This window comes from Panthera tigris, chromosome A2 (genome assembly GCF_018350195.1).
Source record: "Panthera tigris isolate Pti1 chromosome A2, P.tigris_Pti1_mat1.1, whole genome shotgun sequence".
Taxonomy (NCBI): Eukaryota; Metazoa; Chordata; class Mammalia; order Carnivora; family Felidae; genus Panthera; species Panthera tigris.
This window is the reverse complement of record NC_056661.1, coordinates 163,084,425-163,111,285: the sequence shown is the minus strand read 5'-3', so window position 1 is coordinate 163,111,285 and position 26,861 is coordinate 163,084,425. Positions and strand designations below refer to the sequence as shown.

Here is a 26,861-nt window from a genome sequence, read left to right as displayed (position 1 = left end):
ACTCAGCAAACGTCAGAGCAACCACTCAAAGCTCAGCGATGAGTTCTGGGTTCCAAGGAAGGGATGCTGGAAATCCGCAGAAGCACCCTCCCCGCCCCGCATCCAGAGCCCCTCACGTGAGCATCCGGGGCGCCGCTGGTGACCGAGTGGCCACTGATGGCAGGCAGTCCCCGTCATTTTGGGAAACGTCCTTCCGCGGACTTGGTACCGATCACCAAATCCTCCGGTGACGGGAGACAAACCGCAACACCCTTTGGAACAAGCATGAGCCCAAAGGGGAGACGGAAAGACCAGCACAGCACGACAGGAAATCTGTATAAAGAGTCTAACCGCTTTTATTACAACGGTGCACGGTAGCATTTCATCCAACACTCCAACGGCAAACCAGCGTCTTCTATAAAACAGTTCCAGAAAGGTCAAACAGGAAAATGAAGAGATACATTATCTGTAATGATTCTCGTACAACAGCGTTTAGTGTTGAAACTTCATGTGACGCCAATAAAGCGTGATCATTTTCTAGCAAACATGTGGCAAAAAAGTTTGCTGTTTTGTTTTGTTTGCCTACAGACACATCAGAACATGCCTCACAAGTAGAAACGTTTTTACAGCAACTCCAAGACACCAAAATCTATTCGTGCTTAGGCTCGGCCAGTTGTACCAAATACCAGGAAATACAAAATAATAGGAAATATAAACATCAATTTGTATTTCAAGTTTATAACGTTTTATTTACAAAAATAGGCCGGGAGGGAAAGGGGGTGCAGCCCCATATTCTTTCCCGCGGGGACCAGTTTGCGCCATCTTCTGGGGGGATTTCCTCACCATTTTTAAAGTCGCAGGTGAATTCCTTCAGAATTCTCCACGGACTAGAAGCTCGGAGGCGGGGAGGCGGGGAGGGCGCGGGGAGGGAGGGCGGCCGTCGGACGGCGGGCACACGGGGGGCGTGCACGGAACCGCCTCATGCATTCGGCGACGCAAGCACGCTTCTCGACATCGACACTGGACGCCATTATGTACAGGAGCTGCGGTCTCAGCCCGGCGCCGCGTGACCGGGAGACGCCGTCGACGCGAACACTAGGACATGACTCCGAAGACGGGGTTGTGGCGGCAGATGCTGGGGCCATACTCCTCGTAGTCCTTCTTGGTGTGGCACACCTGAAAGAACTCGGGCTAGGGGAGGCAGCGGTTAGGAGCGATACAGACACCTTCCGGAAAGGAACAGGACTAGTAAACCGTCACGCAAAGGAGACCCCGGTGGTGAGGTTCTCGCCCTCTGAGGCCCGACTACGGACGGAGGTCACTTCGGTTCTTGAACGTGTTCACCCTCCGCTCGAACCAACCACACGCTCACCCTACAACGGCGACTCACTAGCTCGTCACCGAGTGAGGAGAAGAGTAAAAACTACTTGGGGCAGTCATGGGAATCAATGACTGACGCAAGGTGTGTGAGGTTATTTTGGGATCCCGCTTACCCACACTGTCTGCAAGCCCTAATTAGGAAGGATTAGCCGTGCGATGGACGTTACCATTAAGACGGTTCTTATACGTCACAGAATTAAAAGTGCAACTGTTGAGAGCCACGCACTATTTAACCTTCACAGGGCAACGTTCATCCCAACTCGACAGAGAACGCAGAAATGAAAACAGACAACAATCTAGAAAAGGACTTACAGTCGAGGCCAGCATCGAGCCTCCAAACCACACCGCATAGCGCTGCATATGATGCGTTATCACCTGAACCTCCACGGGCTTAGGCTGCGAAAGAGAGTAAGGGACGTTGAGTCGCCAGGGCGGTCGACTGGTCACCCAGCAACCGCTCAGCAGGCAAGAGGACAGCTCCGCCCTGAGTGCTGACCGTCGAGGGGCCTCCTCCCAGCTGACAGCTCGAGGCCCATCCCCGATGTTCTAGTGCCTCGGTGGTGGCATCGGCCACACACAGCCTCTGACAGGAAGGGTCTCGGCCAAACGCCCCCAGCCCCAGCCCCCAGCGGGGATGGTGCAGAGAACAAAGCGCCCACATCAAGGAAGGGTTATCTTTCACGAAACTAAAGGCGTTTGAAACAGTAAGAAATCCAAGCAACTAACCCAGTTGATTTTTTTTTACTAATCCAATTAGATGTTTCAGCGTCACAGAACTAATGCCAAGCGTCCCGAAAACACCGTGAGAAAGCTGCCACCAGTCACTCCACCAGGCCAGAGGGTGTGCATTTGCTCCCGTCTACACCGAGGCCCAGCCCTGCCCGGAAGCCCAGGGAAACTCTGCAGCTCGTCAATGATTACCTTCGGGTAACACACCGAGACTCCCCGCTAAGGGTGCTTACTTTAGTTTCGTGAGAACACCTCCAAAAAAACATAAAAGACCCTCACTGTCAACTGGTCCCAACCCGGTAGATCCTGGTCATCACAAAGAAAGCGCCGGCAGGGGTGGGTCACGAAGTGGTTGGTGCCACCCCAGTAGGGACACCAGCCTTAACGACACTCTTGGGATGAGTTCGGCAGCAGCGACCCTCGAGTGTGATCTCACGGTGCGGCTGGGGAAGGGACTTGAACCCTGGTGCGGGCTCCCCGGCCGGCTCCTCGGGCTCTGTGGGAGGGAGCACAGCCAGGCGCGCTCGGGGCCCGGAGACGCCTCCTACCTTGATCCGGCCACCGCTGAGCTCTTCGCTGAGTCTCAGCCTGGCATCGACCACTCGTTTTAAATCTCTCTGCAGTCGACGTCCGAAGTCCCTGAACATTGTGGAGCCTCCTGAGAGAACGACGTTCTAGAAGACACAAAGCAGAGGGTTTCCTTTGATGAAATCACCCGCCCACACCGTTCCGTAACCCGCCTCGCCGCTTCTGTGAGTAACACCCTTCGACCTATCTAAGAAGGTAAGAACCGAAGCAGAGCCCGTGCTACCCCACGGCATACATTCGTGGCGTTTGGCTCCCGTGTCATAAACTCCTTCTCTCCGCACTTTTCCTTAATCATAACCAAGCAAAGCCGTAAAGCAATTCTGCTCCACAAGCTCCCTCGACAACGAGAGAGCTTCACAAGGACCAAGAGGCTCAAACAATCTATAAACCCCCACACGGACTTGCTAGAATAATCTAAAGCCAAATTAACACTGGATATTTAGCTATCTTGCCTTAATAATTACTGGGGTGGGGGAGTCTTTCAATTAATACTTGAAGCTTCCTGGAAGGGTGAGGCTGGGGAGAAAGGGTTCCCTAGGAGATTATGCGGAGAAATGACACCCTGCTGCCCACTCCCCCCATCACTCTCAGATGTCCCTAAGGGGCCAGACAGAAGCCTGTGTGGGAGGGAGGGAGGGGGAGGGAGGGGGAGGGAGGGGGAGGGAGGGGGAGGGAGGGGGAGGGAGGGGGAGGGAGGGGAGCTGTATTAAATCTCTTATCGGTTGTTGATGAAAGACAAATACTGTGTTCTTTCGGGACACAGGATAATATTTACGACAATGAAGCAAGAATCAGGATAGCCTGACAATTTTTTTACAGAAAGTATCACTTGAGAAAACTGTGTGCAAGAAAATAAAGTAATCCTTCCCGGAGCCAGAAGCCCCGCTTCAAGACCATCTGGCGACACTAAACGTTAGACCTAACCCCGCTCTCCCCGAACGCCCTGAGTAACTGCAGGATCCCCCCACCCCCACCCAAGTCCTGTCTGAACGTAAATCCCTCACCACACGGAACAGAACGGGGAAGCAGGCCTTCCTGTCGCCGGTGACCCGGGTTACAGGTCAGCTGACGTGACGGTAGAACATGCCCTTCCTGACACCTGCCACCCTCGTGCTGAACAGAGCACAACGCCCACAACAGCCACCAGCACCCGCTTAGCCTCGGGGAGAGACACACAGGTGAGCTCAGAGACTGGAGGAGAAGGAGCAGGTGCACGAGAGGCCACCAGTGATCCTGTCCCCTTCCTGGGGATGTACGCCATCTCCACCCGAGCGTCCGCAGAGGGAAATGCCACATTTACGACCTGTCCGCGGACTGCCCACCACCCCAATGCGGCCTGGGGTCGCCGGGCTGGACAGACTGCCAGAGGGGGGTCTCTGAGCAGGCCGTGGCCGCCCGGGGGGGGGGGGGGGACGGGGAGGGGTGCGGGCCAGGGAAGCGTCGGTAAGCAGCCAGCAGTCGAGCTAACGTCTCTGTCACGGTCAGAAGTCTCTGTCCATGGGGCGCCTGGGTGGCTCCGTCGGTTGAGCGGCCAACTTCGGCTCAGGTCATGATCTCACAGCTCATGGGTTCGAACCCCGCACCAGGCTCTGTGCTGACGGCTCAGAGCCTGGAGCCTGTTTCGGATTCTGTGTCTCCCTCTCTCTCTGACCCTCCCCCATTCATGCTCTGTCTCTCTCTGTCTCAAAAATAAATAAACGTTTAAAAAAAATTTTTTTTTAATTAAAAAAAAAAAAAAAAAAGAAGTCTCCGTCCGGCCCACTGACGTCGGCTGATCGGGGCTGGCAAAGCCGGGAACCGGGGCTGACTCTGGGCTGAGACGCCCACGGCCTCCCTTGGGGGAGAAGTGCCGTGGATCCCAGAGCAACCGCGGGGCTGCCCCCCGCCCCGCGGCGGCCCCTTTCTGCTGGAAGGAAAGCAACGCTTCGCACCGCAGACCCCGGGGGGACCCCCCTCGGCCAGAATCTGCGAATACACACCAGACACAAGGAACCGGAAGGCCTTCTGCCGCCAGAAGCACCCCTCACGGCCGGTCCTCACCTGTGCGCTTCAGTGTTCCCTGAGCACTGTGGAACGGTCCCCAGGGAGCCCAGACTGTGGCCTCTTCCGCCTCTACGGACACCCCCACGAGAACCTTCTCGGGGCGCCCATGCCCACACACAGAGAACCTTCTGGGGGCACCCCTGCCCACGTGGTGAACCTTCTAGGGACCCCCCTGCCCACACACAGAGAACCTTCTGGGGGCACCCCTGGCCCACATGGTGAACCTTCTAGGGGCGCCCCTGCCCACACACAGAGAACCTTCTCGGGGTGCCCCTGCCCACATGGTGAACCTTCTAAGGGCCCCCCTGCCCACACACAGAGAACCTTCTAGGAACGCCCCTCACCACACACAGAGAACCTTCTTGGGGCACCCCTGCCCGCACGGTGAACCTTCTAGGGGCCCCCCTGCCCACACACAGAGAACCTTCTGGGGGCACCCCTGCCCACACGGTGAGCCTTCTAGGGGCCCTCCTGCCCGCACACAGAGAACCTTCTACGGACACCCCCGCCCACACACGGAGACTGTGGGGCAAGCTGCAAACCCAGATCTTTCAAGCAACATCTTGTCCCAGAACCAGCGTCATGAATAATCACTGTTATGCTCCATCACCTTGGGGAGAAATCTCCCAGAAACAACAAGAGAGAGTCTGGCTCCTGTCAGAGGCAGGGAGGAGGGGCATCCCCCACAGCTGCAGCTTCAGAAACACAGAGCTCGGGGTCGCCCTGGGTCTGACGCTCATGCACGACAACACCCAAGGGTGAGACCTGCAGGAACCAGTCCTGGACAGACCACAGGGAAATCCTAAATGAAGCAAAACGAGGGGTTCTGACTCCATGTCCTTTCAGAGAGGTGTCATCACCTGGTGACACACACAAACTGCGCATCTGTTTGCTGTTACAGATCACAACACAGGAGGCCTGGGCGGCTCAGTCAGGTAAGCGCTGACTTTAGCTCAGGCCACGATCTCGCAGGTGGCGAGTTCGAGCCCCACGTCAGGCTCTGTGCTGACAGCTCAGAGCCTGGAGCCCGCTTCGGATTCTGTGTCTCCCTCTCTCTGCCCCTCCCCTGCTCGCACTCTGTCTCTCTCAAAAATAAACATTTAGAAAAAAATCACAACTCAATGGGGCCCCTGGGTGGCTCAGTCTTGGTTAAGCGGCTGACTCCTGATTTTGGCTCAGGTCATGATCTCATGGTTCTTGAGTTCGAGCCCCACGTCAGGGTCTGTGTTGACAGTGTGAGGCCTGCTTGGGGATTCTCTCTCCCCTCTTCCCCCGCTCATGCCGTCTCTGAATGAATGAATGAATGGATGGATGAATTATGACTCAAAAGTATTCTTGAGATTTTGGTCATCGTATCCTAGAACAAGACTCAAATGGCAACTGATCCCACTTTCTAAATGCTGGTCAGAAAGGATACAAAAATGCTGACTCAAAGAGGCACATGCACCCCAATGTTTACAGCAGCGCTATTGACAACAGCCAAAGTATGGAGAGAGCCCAACTGTCCGTCAACAAATGAATGCACAAAGATGTGAATGGAGTATTACTCGGCAATTAAAAAGAACGAAACCTTGCCACTTGCAACAATGTGGATGGAATTGGAGGGTATTATGCTAAGCGAAGTAAGTCGGTCAGAGAAAGACAGATGTCATATGTGGAACTTGAGAAAGCCAACAGATGAACACAGGGCAAGGGAAAGAAAAATAAGATAGAGAGAGAGAGGCAGACCGTAAGAGACTCTCCAATACAGAGAACAAACTGAGGGTTGCTGGAGGTAGGGGGTTGGGAGGTGGGGAAGATGGGTGTCGGGCATGCGGAAGGATGCTTGTTGGCCTGAGCCCTGGGTGTTATATGGGAGCGATGAATCCCTGGGTTCTACTCCTGAAGCCAAGACCACACTGTATGTAAACTAATTTGAGTTTAAACTAAAAAAATAAATATAAATGCAGGTCAGACCAACCGACTATTTCCTGGAAAGAACTCAGCTTATACTGAGGAAGAATTAAGCAGGAGCTGGGGGAGGGACAAGGACCACGCCTGTGTGAACTCTGACACTTTGAAGTGTGCTTTTAACGAGGTGCTTTGTTTTTTGCTATTGTTTTTCACTTACTTTTACTTCTTAAATCCCACCACACACAACTCTTTTAAAACCCTTCCAGGCTAAGACTACCACACAGCCTTGCTCCACGGCCGTGTCATGGCATGCCCTGAGGGTTCCCGAGGAAGCCCGGGTCTGTCCATGGCTCCCCTCGGCCCACCTCAGCGTGGCCAACATGTTACAGTGGCCAGCTCCTTGAAAGTCCCACGAAGCCCCTGTGAGCCTATTCTCCCCTTAAATGGCTGTCAAAAGATATGAACTGCTTTTAACTGAACACCCAACACGATCAACCAAGAATCTTCCGCTGCCGAATCTCAAAACTGGGTGCTTGTTATTTTGAAAGATAACCTAACGGGTATATAGTGTATATTCATGCTTCTGAGTGATCTAAATTTTATTACTACGTCACAACAGATGGTCGGAAGGCTACCCCGTGTGCTCGGTGTTCTCTTGGGATCCACCCAAGGGACTGTGCGTCTGGGCTCCACACTCTCGGCACAGGCCGCTCTCATAGAGACGGCTGGAGAACGTACTCTCGGTGAAGGTCTGAAGCGGCAGCTTCTCTTAGGTCTCTGTGTCAGGAAAGGCTGCACCTCTCAGGAAAACTCACTGGTTGTGATCGCACGTCTCAGAGGCCCTGTGACTTCCACGACAGATTGAGGCCTCCCTCGTTCCTCTGGCTAATGGGCCTTTCGTGAATGGCGGGCTCTGCTCTGTCCTCGTCCTGCCCTGCCATGTTAGTCTGCTACCCTGTTTTCCCTGCCCAGACGCCTTTTACATTAGACGTATTTTCCCAACTGCCTCAAACTCCGCACACTAAGGTTGGGCAGGTAGATAGCAGAAGTTTCTAGGAGCCGACAAACAGGAAAGCTGAACCCGTAAGAACCAGCTTCAGACAAAATAGCTCAATGAGACTGGAGCTTATGAAAGAATGCTTCGTCTTACTTTGGACTTCCTTCCTTCCTTCACTCCTTCCTTTGTCGCACAGCAGACCTCGACAGCCTGAAGTCTGCTGTAACCAACAGTCAACTTCCTATTCCCTTTCGTGCACTTGTTGTGACAGGCGCTAATGCAAAGACCTTGCAGAGCACCAAAGAGCAGAAATCATAACCTGGGTGCTGGAAGTTCATTCACAGGCTTGAAGAAGCTGTCTGAATCCCAGGAATCCAGAGATTCTCAAAGGGGCCTGTGATCTCAAAAAAAGTTAGAAAATGTAAAAAAGTGAAACTTTAAAATGCAAATTTCTGTCATTGTGGAGACTGACATTTTAAGAAGTTAATGTTTTGAACCTTCTAAAAGCATTTTAAAGTTATTAATTTCATATTTTTCTCTAAAAGGAGCTGTTTGTTTCTTCCATTAAAAAACAAAACAAAACATTCTGTGACTGAAACTTTGTTATCATTGAGAGATGCCCAGCAAGGTCACTGCGCAGGGAAGCTGAAGGTGCACTGAAGTGGCAGTGATTTGGCTCCGGAAGCAGGGTCCCTGGACCCCTGGTGGACCCCCCACCTCCGAGGTGCCCACTCACCACCGTTAATGAGAGCTACGTAACAGGCCCCTGAAAAAGAGTTGAGTCCTTTCAGGAGCAAGCATCCATATCAGGAGAATCTATGAGGCAAGGTCACAACCCAATGACAGGTAAAAGACAAGACAACCCTCTTTTCCATTGCTTTGCTTATTATCTGGAATTAGGATGTCCTCATTGGGAAATAAACATGAGCTCAAAATCACGGTTTGGAGCTCCATCCACATAGTCATTATGTTCTGTCTAGATCAACCACAGTTAATATGGTCAAGAACAGTGAACTTTAAAACTATGCTACAGAGGGAATCCTGAAGAAAATACCGCACGAATAATGGCAAGATTTAAGATAGTTCTATCCATCAAATACATTCTGGAGAAGTCAGAAAATTCATATTTTCAAATGCATAAGCTCAAAAGTAATCAGCAAATGACAGCAATGTGCAACAAGACAGATAATAAAAAAGCAGAACTGAAAAGACTAAATTAGGGGTGGTCTGGATCCAGGTTGTAATGAGATTTACTGAAGTAGAATATACTGTGTGTAAATGTGTATTTAACTTCACTGTAGGACTAGAAATGAAGAAAAGCAAGTCCCTGAACTAAGTCAATTAAGACACTAAAAGTGACAAGTGGTGAGATAAACCACCAATGGGTCCCCCCTGTGGACAAGATGGCTCTCACTGACCATGGCAAGTGGACGACATGGGTCTCACTGACAACAGTAAACAGACACGATATGGCTCTCATTGACCATGGTAAGTGGACAAGATGGCTCTCATTGACCATGGCAAATGGATAGATGGCTCTCACTGACTGCAATTAAGTGGACAAGATGGTTCTCGTTGACCATGGCAAATGGATAGATGGCTCCCACTGACCGCAGTTAAGTGGACAAGATGGCCCTCGTTGACCATGGCAAATGGATAGATGGTTCTCAGTGATCACAGTTAAGCGGACAAGATGGCTCTCGTTGGCCATGGCAAATGGATAGATGGTTCCCACTGACCGCAGTTAAGCGGACAAGATGGCCCTCGTTGACCATGGCAAATGGATAGATGGTTCTCACTGACCGCAGTTAAGCGGACAAGATGGCCCTCGTTGACCATGGCAAATGGATAGATGGCTCTCACTGACCGCAGTTAAGCGGACAAGATGGCCCTCGTTGACCATGGCAAATGGATAGATGGCTCTCACTGACCGCAGTTACGTGGACAAGATGGCCCTCGTTGACCATGGCAAATGGATAGATGGCTCTCACTGACCGCAGTTATGTGGACAAGATGGCCCTCGTTGACCATGGCAAATGGATAGATGGCTCTCACTGACCGCAGTTATGTGGACAAGATGGCCCTCGTTGACCATGGCAAATGGATAGATGGCTCTCACTGACCGCAGTTACGTGGACAAGATGGTTCTCGTTGACCATGGCAAATGGATAGATGGCTCTCACTGATCACAGTTACGTGGACAAGATGGTTCTCGTTGACCATGGCAAATGGATAGATGGCTCTCACTGATCACAGTTACGTGGACAAGATGGCTCTCGTTGGCCATGGCAAATGGATAGATGGCTCTCACTGACCACAGTTAAGCGGACAAGATGGCTCTCGTTGACCATGGCAAATGGATAGATGGTTCTCACTGATCACAGTTAAGTGGACAAGATGGTTCTCGTTGACCATGGCAAATGGATAGATGGCTCTCACTGACCGCAGTTAAGTGGACAAGATGGCCCTCGTTGACCATGGCAAATGGATAGATGGCTCTCACTGACCGCAGTTAAGTGGACAAGATGGCCCTCGTTGACCATGGCAAATGGATAGATGGCTCTCACTGACCGCAGTTAAGTGGACAAGATGGCTCTCGTTGGCCATGGCAAATGGATAGATGGTTCTCACTGACCGCAGTTAAGTGGACAAGATGGCCCTCGTTGACCATGGCAAATGGATAGATGGCTCTCACTGACCGCAGTTAAGTGGACAAGATGGTTCTCGTTGACCATGGAAAATGGATAGATGGCTCTCACTGACCGCAGTTAAGTGGACAAGATGGCTCTCGTTGACCATGGCAAATGGATAGATGGCTCTCACTGACCGCAGTTAAGTGGACAAGATGGCTCTCGTTGACCATGGCAAATGGATAGATGGTTCTCACTGATTGCAGTTAAGTGGACAAGATGGCTCTCGTTGACCATGGCAAATGGATAGATGGCTCTCACTGACCGCAGTTAAGTGGACAAGATGGCTCTCGTTGACCATGGCAAATGGATAGATGGTTCTCACTGATTGCAGTTAAGTGGACAAGATGGCTCGTTGGCCATGGCAAACAGACAAGATGGTTCACACTGACCAAGCCAAGTGGACAAGATGGTTCTCATTGATGATGGTAAGTGGACAAGATGGTTCGTACTGACCATCACTGAGTGGACAAGATAGCTCTCACTGTCCATTGCAAGTGGACAAAATGGGTCTCAAAGACCACAGTCAATGGACAGGATGGCTCTCATTGATAAGGTGAACTAAGCATCACTTTATGAGAATGTACTGGCTATACTGATTTCGCCCTGAATCCTTTCCCATTTCTTCCCTAGAACAGATCATCTCTATCTTGCAGATTATAAGGCTTCTTCTGTTGATTTTGTTGTGGCAGAAAAGAGATTAAATACAAAACAGTACTTGGTAAAACAAAGTTGGATTGACATTAAATCCCTGGAGTGATGCCTGAACTTAACAGTGATTCCGTCTTCCTGTCTAAGACATACAAAGGGATCTGGTGCACAGGGCTCTGTAATAATGTTAAAACATGTCAATCAAACTAGGTACTTAAAGGTACTGTAAGGAAATAGAAACTATCATCAGAAAATTTCAAATAGGCCAGTTTACCCAACAGAACTCGAAGCTGGATTTCAGAGACAGAATTTGTAACATAAGCCATCATCATAAAATACATAAAAAATTTATGGGGCGCCTGGGTGGCTCAGTCGGTTAAGTGTCCAACTTCGGCTCAGGTCATGATCTCATGGTCCGTGAGTTCGGGCCCCATGTCAGGCTCTGTGCTGACAGCTCAGAGCCTGGAGCCTGTTTCAGACTCTGTGTCTCCCTCTCTCTGCCCCTTTCCCACTCACACTGTCTCTCTCTCAAAAATAAATAAATATTAAAAAAAATTTTTAAATACATAAAAAATTTGGTAGATTACATCTAGAATGACCATTTATTTTTCAAATACATTTCTATTTACATTTCAACCCAGATAAGCACAGTAACCTAGCTTTTTTAAAAAAAATTTTAAAAATCAATTAATGGCTATTTTAATACATTTAATCCTACTTTTTTAGAAAAGGCAAATATTAATCCAACAAGTCGACGTAATGGATTTTTTATTTGAAAAGAAAAAACTTACTTGAAAATAAGTAATTTCAAGGTAGCAAAAGTGGGACACCTTCATTCAGATTTACCTAACACTTTACCACATCTGCTCTATCATTTGCACTCAAAAACTCTCTCTCTACACACACACACTTTTTTAATCATTTGAGAGTAAATTACGTATATCATGGTCCTTTACTCCTAAACACTTAGGAATGTGTCTATTAAAAACCGGAATATTCTCTTACGTTACCACAGTACTACTGTCAACTTCATAAACTTGCATGAATGCAAAACTTCTATCTAATCTATTATTCCTATTCCAATTTTGTCACTTGACCTATTAATAGTCTTTATAGCATTTCTATCCCTCCAGTCCCGGACCTGGTCTAGGGTTACTGCGATTATCTGTCATATCTCTGTAATGGATTTTTTAATTAAAAAATAATTCACCAGAGTTTGAACATGAATGTTCATTATGATACTTTAGAAGCACTGCGAGGTCTTGAGTTGCCTTCAGAGAAATAATATGTAAGATCCATTTTTCATTCACACAATAATAAAAATGGCACTGAATATACGCGGTCAAATGATTTTAGACCAAGTTGCCAAGGACTTCAAGAGGGAGAGGATGGTCTTTTTCAAGCAAGAAATGATGTTAGAAAAACTGACGCCCATAGGAGGACGTGAGCACTTGCTCATTACCGAACTTCACGTGCACAGAACTCACAATGGATCAGACTTAAACGTAAGAGCTAGAACTATGTAGAACCTCCAGAAGAATTCTGGCTTTTTCAATCTTCATGGCTTTGAGGTAGGCAAACATTTCTTTCATAGCACATAAAAAAAGCATGATAAAAATGGGCTGGACTTCATAAAATGAAAAACTTTTGTTCTTCAAGGATACCACTAAGAGAGGCACGTGGCCGCCTCAGTCAGTGGAGTCTCCTGATCTTGGGGTCGTGAGTTTGAGCCCCACACAGGGGTACAGGTTACTTAAAAAAAATAAATTAAATTAAATTAATAAATACAACTAAGAAAACAAAAAGACAAGCCACAGAGTAGGAAAAAACATTTGCAATACATATATCTGACAAAGGACTTGTATCCAGAATATAAAAAGAACTCTTACAACTCAATAAGATAAACCAATAAAAAAAAAAAAGTCAAAAAATTCACACATTTCACAAAAGAAGATCTACAAACGACCAATAAGTCCATGAAAAGATAATCAACAGCACTTGTATTAGAATCATACGAAATCATACTTAAATACATTACACACCAAGTTCAGATTAAGATATGAACGAATGAAACTTCTACATTGTCAGTGGAAGTGTAAACGACGGCACAACCACTTTGGGGACCATCTGGCAGTCTTTATAAAGTTAAACACAGTGCCTGGGTGGCTCAGTTGTTAAGCATCTGACTTCGGCTCAGGTCATGATCTCACAGTTCCTGAGTTCGAGTCCCAGAGCAGGTGGGCTCGAGTCCGGCTGCGGGTGAGCACGAGCCCAGGTGAGCCCCACCTCTCTCTCTCTCTCTCTCTCTCTCTCTCTCTCGCTCTCTCTCTCTCTCTCCCTCCCTCCCTCCCTCCCTCTCTCTCTCTCTCTGCCCCTCGCTCACTTGCCACCCTCTCAATAAATAAATAAATAAAGTTAAACATACATTTATCATATGATAAAGCAATCACACTCCTGGGTAATTACCCAAGGGAAAGAAAACATATATCCACACAGACTTGTACCCAAATGTGCAGAAGGTTTTGTGGCAGCCAGAAACTAGAAACAACCCAAATTATATCGGGGGGGGGGGGGGCGGGAGATACACTGTAGTGTATCATACAGCAGGTGCTAATTGGGACAAAAGTTATGAACTACATTAACCTGCAACTTAAAAGCATGAACCGAGTAAAAGGAGCCAGAAACAGAGGACACGCCAGTAGGAGTCCACTCACACTCGTCCCTGGGAAGTCCAATCGGATCTGCAGTGACAGAAAGGTCCGTGCTCTCCAGCAGCTGGGGAGGGACAGGGACGGCCGGGGAGAGGACAGGGGACCTTGTACAGGTGACGGTCATGTTCTGTATTTTAACTGTGGTGTTGACTATACGGGTAGGTAAACATGTCGAATCTCTTCAAACCATACTTAAAATGGGTTTATTTTACTGTAAGTAAATTAGATCTCCAAGTTGAATTTTTAAAAACAGGGCAACAGCACGTGATAGAGGAAGGGCTACGGTGAACTGAGGACCCACTGAACGGGCAGCCCCCTAGATGCGCGGAGCAAGGAAGCCAGAGGGGGGCGATCCCACTCAGGAGGCCCGGTGTCTCTAACCCCTCACTGCCCTAATGTACTCCACCCACATGAGGAAGGAGGCGTAGAGCCAAATCCAAGTTTATTGAACATGTAACTCCCAGGCGCTGCTGTGGACGGCAGAAACACGGGCTCTGTGGCCCAGGCCCCGAGCAAGTTCCAGGCCTCACCCCGGTTCCACGCCGTGCTCGGAATCGAGAAATTCTAATGTGACCCAGTAATCTCAAGAGACTTACAGAGGACCAACCCTGGATCTCAACCCGCTCGCCTACAAGTAACTGCCCACCCTATCCTTCTGCCTCTGAACACACACCTGTCATCCTCAACCCCGCTTGGATGCCCCCCACTAGCAAGCACCTTCCTTCACGGAGACCCACGACAGAGGGGCCGGGCCGCAGGGGGAAGTGTGCAGTGCCCCGGCCAAGGCACTGGTCTCTCTCTCGTGTTCGGCTCCTGCCTAGGCTTCTGAGCACCGAGCTATCGGGGGCACGTCCACACGTATGCTCCACGCACGCGTTGACGGGATCGGCGGGTCCCGGAGCCCGGCAACGACTTGGGGTCGGTAACACTGCACACCCCTAACCAGAAGCTGCGGGCCCCAACTGGAGCCTTTACTCTGCCTGGCGACACTTCTAGGCTGCTGTTCTCGACTCTCTCATTCTATCAGGCTGCACTTCTGCCTATGACTACGGGTTTCCCTGGGACATGAACTCTACCTCCAGGCTAGAGAGGCGTCACATGGACATGGGAAGGCACCGCGTGGACACGGGAAGGCGCCGTGTGGACACGGGAAGGCACCGCGTGGACATGGGAAGGCTGCCGAGTGGGCATGGGAAGGCCCCCACGTGGACATGGGAAGGCTGCCATGTAGACATGGGAAGGCCCCGTGTGGACATGGGAAGGCTGCTGTGTAGACATGGGAAGCCTGCCGTGTAGATGTGCAAAGGCCCCGTGTGGACCTGGGAAGGCTGCTGTGTAGACATGGGAAGCCTGCCGTGTAGACATGTGAAGGCCCCGTGTGGACCTGGGAAGGCTGCCGTGTAGACATGGGAAGCCTGCCGTGTAGACGTGCGAAGGCCCCGTGTGGACCTGGGAAGGCTGCCGTGTAGACGTGCGAAGTCCCCGTGTGGACCTGGGAAGGCTGCCGTGTAGACATGGGAAGGCTGCCGTGTAGACGTGCGAAGGCCCCGTGTGGACCTGGGAAGGCTGCCGTGTAGACATGGGAAGGCTGCCGTGTAGACGTGCGAAGGCCCCGTGTGGACCTGGGAAGGCTGCCGTGTAGACATGCGAAGGCTGCTGATAACAGAGCTGCCCGGCAGGGGCGTCCCACTGATGCAGCCTCCGCTGCCCCTAGATGGCCGCAGCCTAACGCCCACCCACAGCCCCTCCATGCCGACCCCGCTGCGACGCCTTCCCCGGCCACACTGCCTGCTGCCGGGTGGGAGGGAGGGCACAGCTTTCAAAGGAAGACACACCAGCAGCTTACACTACACAACGCAGAAAGCCGGGCTCTGCATGGCCCCCCCGCCCCACAGGAACAGGAGGCAAGAGCACGAAAACAGCATCCAGAAGTAAACACACACTTGTGTGAGCGACCCTGTTTCTGGAGCAGGCAGTCCAGGCCCTTCCCGGTCTGAGCGCTGGCCCGTGCCCCTCCACTGGAGCCAGAGCGACAGCCCCAGTGGGGCTCACACTCTTCTCTGCTGGTTTTGAGACCAACAAGCAACTCATCTTCTCCTGAGGTCTGTAAGGAAATCAGGAAGGTAACACACGGGCAGCACGTGGCCCGGGGCTGGACCCAGGCACGGGCGCTCTCTCGCGGAGGCCTCACGACACCGGTGGGACCGTCCCCGCCCCACCCCCACCCCCGACACACACACTGGGGACTGAGCAGGGCAGGCCCGCCCACACTCTGCGCCGCGTCACTGGCACAGCGCACGGCCAGCGGCGGCTCCCCGGCGAACATCTGGGGCCGTGGGGGCAACAGTGAAGGATGTCGCTTTCCTCGGCTCTGGAACAAAGGGGGAAAGGGGAGGAAAAGACTCCAGCAAGTAATTCAGGAGCCACAAACAGGAGTCACCACTTCCACGGACTTCCTGCACGGCGGTCCTCTCACGTCCCCCCAGCGCACAGGTTCTCGACCAGGGACGATGCGCACGCAGGGGGCACCCGGGACTGTCCGGAGACGTCTGCCGGGGTCAGGAACGGGAGGGTGGGATGCCCCCGGCACCCAGCGGTAGACTCCCGCGGTCCCCGCAGGACGGGACTCTCTGGCCCAGCATCCCCGGCACCGAGACTAAGAGCCCCGCTCCCGTGTTAAGAAACCCAGAGAGACGTGTGCCCCTCTCGACCCCCAAGACAGCAGCCGCTGCAACGAGAAAGCACAGAAAACTGGGCAAGACCCCTGGGAACTTTAACTTGAAGACGAGAAGAGGCCATCAGCGGGAGCCCACCGGGGCACGAGGCGCTGTCCACGGGGCACGACGTGGAGCGGCACCTGGAACACTGCCGGCAGTCACGGGAGGGGCGTCCGCCGAGTTGCAGGCCCCGCACCCGGCCCGCAGCAGCATCACTCGGGGACACTACCGCCCCGCTGGCCCAGCCCGAGAGGACCCTGAGGCCCCGAGAGGTGGAGCAGCCCCCGCGGGGAGGGCTCAGACCCAGGGAGCGCACGGGCCATCCCTCCCTCCCGGGCCCCGCGGGACGGTCCCCAGTGCCCCACACCCCCCACTGGGCCTGCTCCAGCCCTGGCACCCCTCTGCACAAAAGCGCGAACGGAGCTCCCTACTGGGTCTTCCCTCTCAGGTCACACAGCACCACTGCCCCAGCCTTCCGGCACACGGGGCTCCCCAGGACCCGGCGACCCTGCTCCGGAGAGGCCGCAAGATTTGATATCAAGCCTCTAACAACGTGCCCACCACACACAGCAGAGGACCACCCCATCGACGCAGGGTAAAGAAACTCTGAAGGGGAAATGGAGTCCTGCCCGGGGCGTGGCGGGAGGGGCGGGAGGGGCGGGAGGGGCGGGCAACCAAGTTCAACCAACAGCATCTCCCAACAGCAGAGAACAATGGTGGCAGGAAAAGCACCACACCCACGGCAGCAGGAACTAGAGGAAAGCTCTGGCACTTTTCCAGCCCCTCGGGAGTTGGCAGATTCTTACAATCACCAACCAGGTTGTACGTTACAAAGAGGAAATAAAAAATTCAGTATTTCCCTAACTAACCCAGGAAAACCTTTCTCAACATTCAACTACAAAAATACACCCTTCCCGTCACCCCAGGCACAATTCGAATGGAAAAAGCTCTTTTATAAAGAGACCAGAAGGCCCACCCGCCGCACCAGCAGCCCCTGGGCCGTCCGCACTGTCCACAGGCGGGGCCTGTGTCGCCCCGAAGATGCCAGAGATGAACCACACGAGGAGCCACAAGGTGCCACCGCAAGGCTGGTCCTCGGCCCGGCCTCCCCCGCCCCCCCCCCCCACCATTCCTCCGTGGGACCGCATCCTGCTTACCGACATATCACCCACTCTGCTCTGAGAAGTGGCTCCCGACACGTGTCGGGCAGGACTCCTGACGACAGGCCAGACGCGAGATGCTGGCCGGGGGAGGCGGGGAGCCACCGGCCGGCCGGGCGCAAACAGGACCCGTCTCCTAACTGGCGTTACGAGAGAGGTACAGTGTTACCCAGACTTCCTATTTTCAACCCAAGTGAGTGCCCAGAGAGCCATCCTGACATTTATGTCTCGCTCACAGGCATCATCTGTTTGGTTTACTACTTCTTTCGCTTTCAGAGTGAGAGAAAAACAGAGACAGAAAAAGAGAAATCGGTGAAATGACCGATAAATACAGTCTCGCCATCTCATTTCAGAGTGAAGCAACAGCACCCATTACAATGAATCTGTGCCTCAGAAACACCAACATTTACCTCAAGGATCAGAAACCAATTCCCACTTGGAAGAGTGAGTAAACACTGTTCTAAGGGCACCAAAAATAATAAAACTTTAATATTCTAAAGTCAAACCCCTTACAGAAAAGAAACAGACCCATGGAACAAATTATCGTAACACACGAGCAGGGACAGAAGGCTCACAGCCGAGCACCAAACACAGAGAAAGCATCTTAATGTGCCCTAATTATCTAATATCGTATTCGAAGTTACAATAGAAACAGTGTAGACCACTACTCTCACTGTAAAGCAGTCAACAGGACCTCTTAAAATACAATTTTGAATTTAGTATAAGCGTTTTTTTAACGTTTATTTATTTTTGAGAGAGAGACAGAGACAGAGTGCGAGCAGGGGAGGGGCAGAGCGGGAGGGAGACACAGAACCTGAAGCAGGCTCCAGGCTCCGAGCTGCCAGCACAGAGCCCGACGCGGGGCTCGAACCCATGAGCCGTGAGATCATGACCTGAGCCAAAGCCGGACGCTCAACTGACTGAGCCACAAATACGATTTTGAACTTAATGTTTCCTTTAACAGTTAAATATTTACTAAGCCTACTTCTCTGAGTACTTTTTTCACTAAGATTCTAGATTTGGTCTTAATTGAGCCCAAACTCCTTAGGAGCACACACCAAACCCCTCTGATCTCACCCCAGTGTCTGCCCTGCCTCCTCGTGGTCACGCCCGCATGGCCTCCGCAGCTCTGTGATCTTCCCTGCCTCCACACAGCGGGACCTGTGCCAGAACCCCAAAGCGCCTCCCTCCGGGTCCGGCAGCACCCCCTCCCCTGCCTCAGAGCTCCCCAAGCTCGACGTACTCTTGTGCTTCGCCCGGCAACATTTACTGAGAGCCCGCCATGGTCACTGCTGAACCTGACAGGTCAAAACGGAGAAGACACCGGCCATCACACGGAGGAAAGTAACAGGCGCGGCAGAGGTAGGTGGTGCGCAGGACACATTAAGGCAAGGGAGTGTGAGATGGGGTTTAAGGGACAGGGCGGAGACGTGATTTTTAGCAGGCTGGTCAGGAAGTCTCGTTAGAAGAGAACATTTAAGAGAGGACTTGAAGGCACCAAAGAAGTGAGTCAAGTAGATACCTGGAAGAATTTCCCAGGCAGAAGGGGCAGCAGGTACAAAGGCCCTGTGGTAGAAGTGTGCTTGGCGTGTTTGTGAAACAGCAAGGAAGGAAAGGAGGAGTCCAGAGTGAGGCAAGGCAGACAGGAGGAGCGTGATGTGAGCTCCTAAGTTAACGGGCCAGGTCACCTGGAGCCGTGCAGCCCTTCCAGGGCCAGCAGCTTGGACCCCGAGTGAGCTGGGAAGGCTCTGGAGAGTTTTTCTCGCAGGGCCTGATCTGAGACGTCAACAGTATCACTCTGGCCACTGCGTTGACACTGAAGTCAGAACGGAGACCAGTTAAGGATACTATTCTCGTTGCACTGGCGAGAAACGACGGTGGCTTGACCTGGGGCAGCAGCGGACGCGGCAGTGAGAGACGCTTCCACGTACCTTTTGAGAACAAAACCAGCGGAACCTGACGACGGGGTGAATGTGCAGTTGAGAGAAAAAAGGAACCAAGAAGCCGATTTCCAAAGTTTCTGGCCTAAACTCCAACTGAAAGGCTGGAGCTGCCGCTAACTATGGTGGAACAGGTCTGCAGGGCCAGATGGGGCGCTCTGCTCAGGGGACCTGGAGTCCGAGGGTCTGCCAGACGCCCGTGGACATGGGAGAGGACCTGGTCTGGGCTGCAGGCACTGAGCGTGGAGTCATCGGAGAATAAGCAGTGAGGAAGGCAGCCGACAGACACAGAAGGGGAGGGTCCAGGACCACCCCCCCATCCTACCCCGCACAGGAAGCGGTGGGTGGCGAGGCAGAAGGGGGTGGGCCACAGAAGGGGAGGGTCCAGGACCCCCACCCCCCCCGCCCCCTGCACAGGGTCAGCTCGGGGAAAGCCACGAGGGTGAGGTTCTGTCCGGAGGTACCAAAGCGAGAAGGTGAGGACAAGTGCACAGAAAAGCTGCACAGGACTTCTGTCAAGGAGAGCGGAGAAAGGAAGGCTGGGCGGACAGAAGCGGGGTGCAGAGGGCCTCTTAAGGCAGCTTTGAGAAGGAACGGCCTGTTCTAGGCTCACTGTTACTGGACGCCATAGCGAGGGGGGACGGCAAGAGTGACGTTCAGGCGGAGGCGTCCTCAGGTGTCCAGGGAGGGCGGCTGCAGGTAAGAGTGGGAGGGGCTGCTAGGGCAGGAGGTCTGGATCTCGGTGAGCCACGCACCCCTGCCCACAATAATGTTGTTGTGTCGTTTGTTCTTTACAGGGAGAGAGAGTAAGAGAGAGCGTGAGCAGGGGAGAAGGGCAAAGGGAGACGGAGAATCCCCAGCAGGTTCCACGCTCAGCTCGGGGTCCAACACAGGGTTTGATCCCACGACCCTGGGATCATGACCTGAGCCGAAACCAAGAGTCGTACGCTCAACCGACTGAGCCACCCAGGTGCCCCCACGATAATATTCTTAAAGGCATAAAATGTGCAGGATTACAAAGGAAACCAATTGGGCTGAAACACAATTATCAAAACTCAAAACTATCTGGGGCACCTGGGTGGCTCAGTCGGTGAAGCATCCGACTTCGGCTCAGGTCATGATCTCGCGGTCCGTGAGTTCGAGCCCCGCGTCGGGCTCTGTGCAGACAGCTCAGAGCCTGGAGCCTGTTTCGGATTCTGTGTCTCCCTCTCTCTGCCCCTCCCCCACTCACCCTCTGTCTCTCTCTCTCTCCTTCAAAAATAAACAAACATTAAAAAATTAAAAAAAAAAAAAACACTCAAAACTACCAAGAGAACTCTGCAACCTGTGGCAGTAACTCCTGTCTCCCGCTGCGCAACCAGAGCCGCAGGTCTTTGGAAGGTGTGCATAAAACAGGTCACGGAACCCACCACCACCACTGGAACGTGGCAGGAAGCCCTCCTGGATGTGACTGGCGATGACGCCACGGGCACTCCGCCTGGCTCATGACAGCGTCTCCTTCTGGTTGCTGAGTCACGCCTTCACTGCTCTTCCTCTCACGTTGCACTTCTACTTCCCAAAACCCCGATGGCTCCGCCCCCAAAGTATGGCCGAAACCCGACCACTCCCCACGACCCCCATGACTGTGTCCAGCTGGGTGAACCTCCCAGCTGGTTCCTGACTTCAGTCCGGACCCCCGTCCCCCGCTTCCAACATGGCAGTCATGACCGTCAAGTTACAACATGTCCTGTCGGGTCACTGCCATGCCCAAACCCCTCCGATGGCTTCTCAGCTCTCTCAGGGCCTAAGACAAAGCCCTCCCTACACTTCACAAGACCCAGGCTGCTACGCAGGTTGCGCGCTGCGTAATTCCAGGGCGGCCGCTGACTGAGACCAGGGGTTGGCAACTCCTTCCGGGGCCAAGACTGGGCCACCGACTCTTCTGGTACAACCTATGAGGGGAGAATCGCCTTCACATCCCTAAAAGGTTGGGGGGAAGAAAACAAAAGAGCAATACTTCACAACACATGGAAATCGCAAGTCAGGGCCCCCATGGCACCCACCCCCTAGTGGAGACTAAATCCTCATTCCCCAACTATTGCTAGGCCTTCCTCCTTAGCACGTATGCATTTTACCCGTTTGGTTTTTTTTTTTAATGTTTATTTTTATTTCTGAGACAGAGAGAGACAGATCGTGAACGGGGGAGGGTCAGAGAGAGAGGGAGACACAGAATCCGAAACAGGCTCCAGGCTCTGAGCTGTCAGCACAGAGCCCGACGCGGGGCTCGAACTCACGGACCATGAGATCATGACCTGAGCCGAAGTCGGACGCTTCACCGACTGAGCCACCCAGGCGCCCCTACCCATTTGTTTATTTTTGTCGAATGCCCCACAAGAGTGTAACCAGCATGACGGCAGGGAATTTCTTCCTGTTTCGGTCACAGCTGACCCCACAGCGCCCAGAACAATGACCAGCACATAGCAGCTGCCAGTAAGCACTGCTCAACGAATGGGTCCTGGGTCAGAGCCCCCACAGTCAGCTCCGCTCTGGGGACACCTTCCCAACCAGGGCCTCCTGCAGGCCCACGCAGGATTTCAACTGAAAATCCAGGAGTGATCCCAGACCCAGTGACCCAGACGGGCACTGCCGCCAGGCAGCACAAACCCTCCCGTCAGAACCGGCCTGCTCAGAAAGCGTCACCGGCGACCCACCACCCGGAATGTCAGACTACGTCCTGGAAAGAAAGATCTTGACCTAAGCCACAAAGGTATCAAAAGCTTAATGCAAGAAAAGAGTCGGATACTGACAAAAACAAAGGATGGAGCATTAGGTCACATTAAAAATGTTTTGGGGGGCGCCGGGGTGGCCCCGTCATTTAGTGTCAGACTCTTGCTTTCAGCTCAGGTCATGATCTCACGGTTGTGGAATCGAGCCCTGTGTCTGGGCTTGGGATTCTCTCTCTCTCCTTCTCTCTCTGCCCCTCCCTCACTCACACGTGCTCTAAAAATATAATAATAATAATAATAATAATGTTTTTAAAGAATGTTAACTTAAGAAAATGTTCACAACATAATGCACAGGATACAAAATATAAAGGCAGCATAATATATCTACCTATTCACATTTCAAAGATATAAAAAGGAAAGGTAGTCAAAGCAATAAGCAATGATTACAGAGAACTGACTCGTTTTATTTTTTTAATATAATTTATTGTCAAATTGGTTTCCATACAACACCCAGTGCTCACCCCAGCAGGTGCCCTCCTCAATGCCCATCACCCATTTTCCCCTCTCCCTCACCCCCCATCAACCCTGTTTGTTCTCTGTATTTAAGAGCCTCTTATGGTTTGCCTCCCTCCCTCCCTACAAAAAAAGTTTGTAACTTTTTTTCCCTTCCCCTCTCCCATGGTCTTCGGTTAAGTTTCTCAAGATCCACGTATGAGTGAAAACATATAATATCTGTCTTTCTCTGACTTATTTCACTTAGCATTAATACCCTCCAGTTCCATCCACGTTGCTACAAATGGCCAGATTTCATTCTTTCTCATTACCAAGTAGTATTCCATTATATATATAAACCACATGTTCTTTATCCATTCCTCAGTTGATGGACATTTACGCTTTCCATAATTGGGCTATTGTTGAAAGTGCTGCTATAAACATTGGGGTACAAGTGCCCCTATGCATCAGCACTCCTGTATCCCTTGGGTAAATTCCTAGCAGTGCTATTGCTGGGTCATAGGGTAGATCTATTTTTAATTTTTTGAGGAACCTCCACACTGTTTTCCACAGCAGCTGCACTGGTTTGCATTCCCACCAACAGTGCAAGAGGGTTCCCGTTCCTCCACATCCTCACCAGCATCTCTAGTCTCCCAATTTGTTCATTTTAGCCACTCTGACTGGCGTGAGGTGCTATCTCAGTGTGGTTTTGATTTGCATTTCCCTGATGAGGAATGACGTTGAGCATCTTTTCATGTGCCTGTTGGCCATCTAGATGTCTTCTCTGGAAAAGTGTCTAATCATGTCTTCTGCCCAATTCTTTCTGGATTATTTGTTTTTCGGTTGTGGAGTTTGGTGAGTTCTTTACAGATTTTGGATACTAGTCCTTTATCCATTATGTCATTTGCAGATATCTTTTCCCATTCTGTCAGTTGCCTTTCAGTTTTGCTGATTGTTTCCTTTGTGGTGCAGAAGCTTTTTATCTTCATGAGGTCCCAATAGTTCATTTTTGCTTTTAATTCCCTTGCCTTTGGAGATGTGTCAAGTAAGAAATTGCTGCAGCCGAGGTCAGAGAGGTTTTTTCCTGCTTTCTCCTCTAGGGTTTTAATGGTTTTCTGTCTCACATTCAGGTCCTTTATCCATTTTGAGTCTATTTTTGTGTATAATGTAAGAAAGTGGTCTAGTTTCATTCTTCTGCAGGTTGCTGTCCAGTTCTCCCAGCACCATGTGTTAAAGAGGCTGTCTTTTTTCCATTGGATCCTCTTTCCTGCTTTGTCAAAGATTAGATGGCCGTACATTTGTGGGCCCAATTCTGGAGTCTCTATTCCATTGGTCTATGTGTCTGTTTTTTGTGCCAATACCATACTGTCTTGATGATGACAGCTTTGTAGTAGAGGCTAAAGTCTGGGATTGTGATGCCTCCTGCTTTGGTTTTCTTCTTCGAAATTACTCTGGCTATTCGGGGCCTTTTGTGGTTCCATACAAATTTTAGGATTGCTTGTTCTAGCTTCAAGAAGAATGCTGGTGCAATTTTGATTGGGATGGCACTGAATGTGTAGATAGCTTTGGGTAGTATTGACATTTTAACAATATTTATTCTTCCAATCCATGAGCACGGAATGTTTTTCCATTTCTTTGTATCTTCTTCAATTTCCTTCATAAGCTTTCTATAGTTTGCAGCATACAGATCTTTTACACCTTTGGTTAGGTTTATTCCTAGGTATTTTATGGTTCTTGGTACTACTGTAAATGAGATCAGTTTATTTCTCTTTCTGTTGCTTCATTATTGGTATATAAAAATGCAACCGATTTCTGTACATTGATTTTGTACCCTGCAACTTTGCTGAATTCATGTATCAGTTCTAGAAGACTTTTGGTGGAGTCTGTTGGGTTTTCCATGCAGAGTATAATGCCATCTGCAAAAAGTGGAAGTTTGACTTCTTTGCCAATTTTGATGCCTTTTCTTTCATTTTATCGTGTGATTGCTGATGCTAGGATTTCCAACAGTATGGTAAACAACAGTGGTGATAGTGGGCATCCCTAATGTGTTGACTTGTTTTCCTTATTGAATATTTTGGTATTTTTCAAACTTTCTAAATGCACGTTAAGTTGGAAATCATAATCTCTGCTCATCTACAGAGTGTAAATTTTCTAGACTGAAGTTGTATGCACGACGCAGGCTCGACTTGCTAAATGGCCACGAATCCTAGCTGCACAGCACGCCTCTCACTCAACGTGACCGCACGATCCATTTATTCAGCTCACTGTGTTGCCTGGATTTTTCAGGAGCCCTCAGCAATCATAATAATGCCTTACTTACCTGGCCACACAAATGTTTGTTTCATGATGTCAAATAGAAGTCTCGATTACACAATACCTCTAAAAACAGAAAGGCCCTGTCTTTATGCTAGGAAAGGCCACTGCAGCACATGCCTTGTAACACTGCACGTAACCGGTTAGCCACCTGAAGCCTCAGTCAGAAAGATGGAAATACGGTATGTATTACCAGTAAGTTCCATTAATTAATACCTAATATGGCATTAACAATGACAAAGTTATGGGGCTCCTGGGAGGCTCAGTCGGTTGAGCATCCAACTCTGGCTCAGGTCATGATCTCGTGGTTCACGGGTTTGAGCCCCACGTCGGGCTTTGTGCGGACAGCTCAGAGCCTGGAGCCTGCTTCAGAGTCTGTGTCTCCCTCTCTCTCTCTGCCCCTCCCCTCTCACGCTCTGTGTCTGTCAAAAATGAATGTTTAAAAAAATAATAAAATTGGGGTGCCTGGGTGGCTCAGTCGGTTGAGCATCCGACTTCGGCTCAGGTCACGATCTCGCGGTCCGTGAGTTCGAGCCCCGCATCGGGCTCTGGGCTGATGGCTCGGAGCCTGGAGCCTGCTTCCGATTCTGTGTCTCCCTCTCTCTCTGCCCCTCCCCCGTTCATGCTCTGTCTCTCTCTGTCTCAAAAATAAATAAACGTTAAAAAAAAATTTTTTTTTAATAAAATAAATAAAAAAATAATAAAATAAAATAAGATAAATAACATAACATAACATAAAATAAAATAAAATAAAATAAAATAAAATAAAATAAAATAAAATAAAATAAAATAAAATAAAAAATAAAGCATGACAAAAACTCCCATTTCTGTCATACTAGCAGATTCCGTGCTAGAGACTCTAATCTCATCTTCACTCAGTTTGACAGACATACACTGCCACCTACCCACCATCCTGTGTAACTTTAACCCACGTTCCCAGTTCACTGGGTTTGCTGCAGCACAAAGTAAAATGCTCCCAGGGGAGTCTCTGCCGGCCACTCACTGCAGGTGAGAAAACTCCGTCAGAAGCTCCTGGGAACGACCCCTACACTGCACTCTTGAAAGGCTGGCCCTCTTTAGGGACAAGAGCTTCTGGACTCAGATGGAACCCAGAGACTGCAATCCCAGCAAAGTCTGAACAAGCCTGTTTGTGAAATATGGAAATAAGGGCTGCAGGATGCCCCCCAGTGTCCTCGAGAAAATCCAAGTGCCTCTCCGGGGTTGGCTCTAAACAGCTGCCTGATCTGGGGGACGAAACAACTAATGACAAATGTCTCACAAGAGTGTCTGCACATCCTCTCTCCCCCTTGTGAGCCCTCTATTCCCTGCAGATGCTGTCATCTGGCCTCTGCCCAGCTCCTCCCGGCCTCTTCTCTGAGAGCCCAACGGCCACCTCTCCACCTTCATCAGCGTCACCTGACCAGGCTGATAACAGCTGTCTTCCCTTGCCTTCCACAGTTTTCTTTTTTGAGAGAAAGAGAGAGAACGCACATGTGCACGCACAGAGAGAGAGAGACAGAGAAAGAGAGAGGGAATCCCCAGCAGGCTCCACACTGGCAGCACACAGCCTGACACGGGGCTGGATCCCACCAACCGTGAGATCATGACCTGAGCCGCTCAGGCACCCCCAGAGTTTTCGTTCTTTCTTCAGCTACTCCCTCTACGCTTCTGTGATGGTTAATTTTATGAGGCGGCCCGGCCTGGCTACAGCACTGGCGACTTCATCAGCACTAGCCCAAGTGCCGCTGTGAAGGTATTTCGTCGATGCGGTTAACGTAACGAGCACCCTCGGTGACGTGCATGGGCCTCACTCGCACGGATGAAGACCCGCCTTAAGAGCAAACACTGAGGTTGCTGGAGTGGCCGGAAGCCT

The 26,861-nt window shown here is 51.0% G+C and overlaps 1 protein-coding gene across 9 annotated transcripts in view; it reads right to left on the bottom strand.

Moving 5' to 3' along the window:
- Positions 1-317: 317 nt before the first annotated feature.
- Positions 318-26,861, bottom strand: part of ACTR3B (actin related protein 3B) — a 91,032-nt gene continuing 64,488 nt past the window's right edge. For all 9 annotated transcript variants that reach the window (XM_042976038.1, XM_042976071.1, XM_007087544.3 and 6 more), the window contains 3 exons: positions 2,637-2,762; positions 1,672-1,755; positions 318-1,170 (listed from right to left, as the gene is read on the bottom strand). In XM_042976038.1, coding sequence (XP_042831972.1) covers positions 1,075-1,170; positions 1,672-1,755; positions 2,637-2,762 — 306 coding nt within the window. In that variant the 3' untranslated portion in view covers positions 318-1,074. The remainder of the gene's footprint in view (positions 1,171-1,671; positions 1,756-2,636; positions 2,763-26,861) is intronic.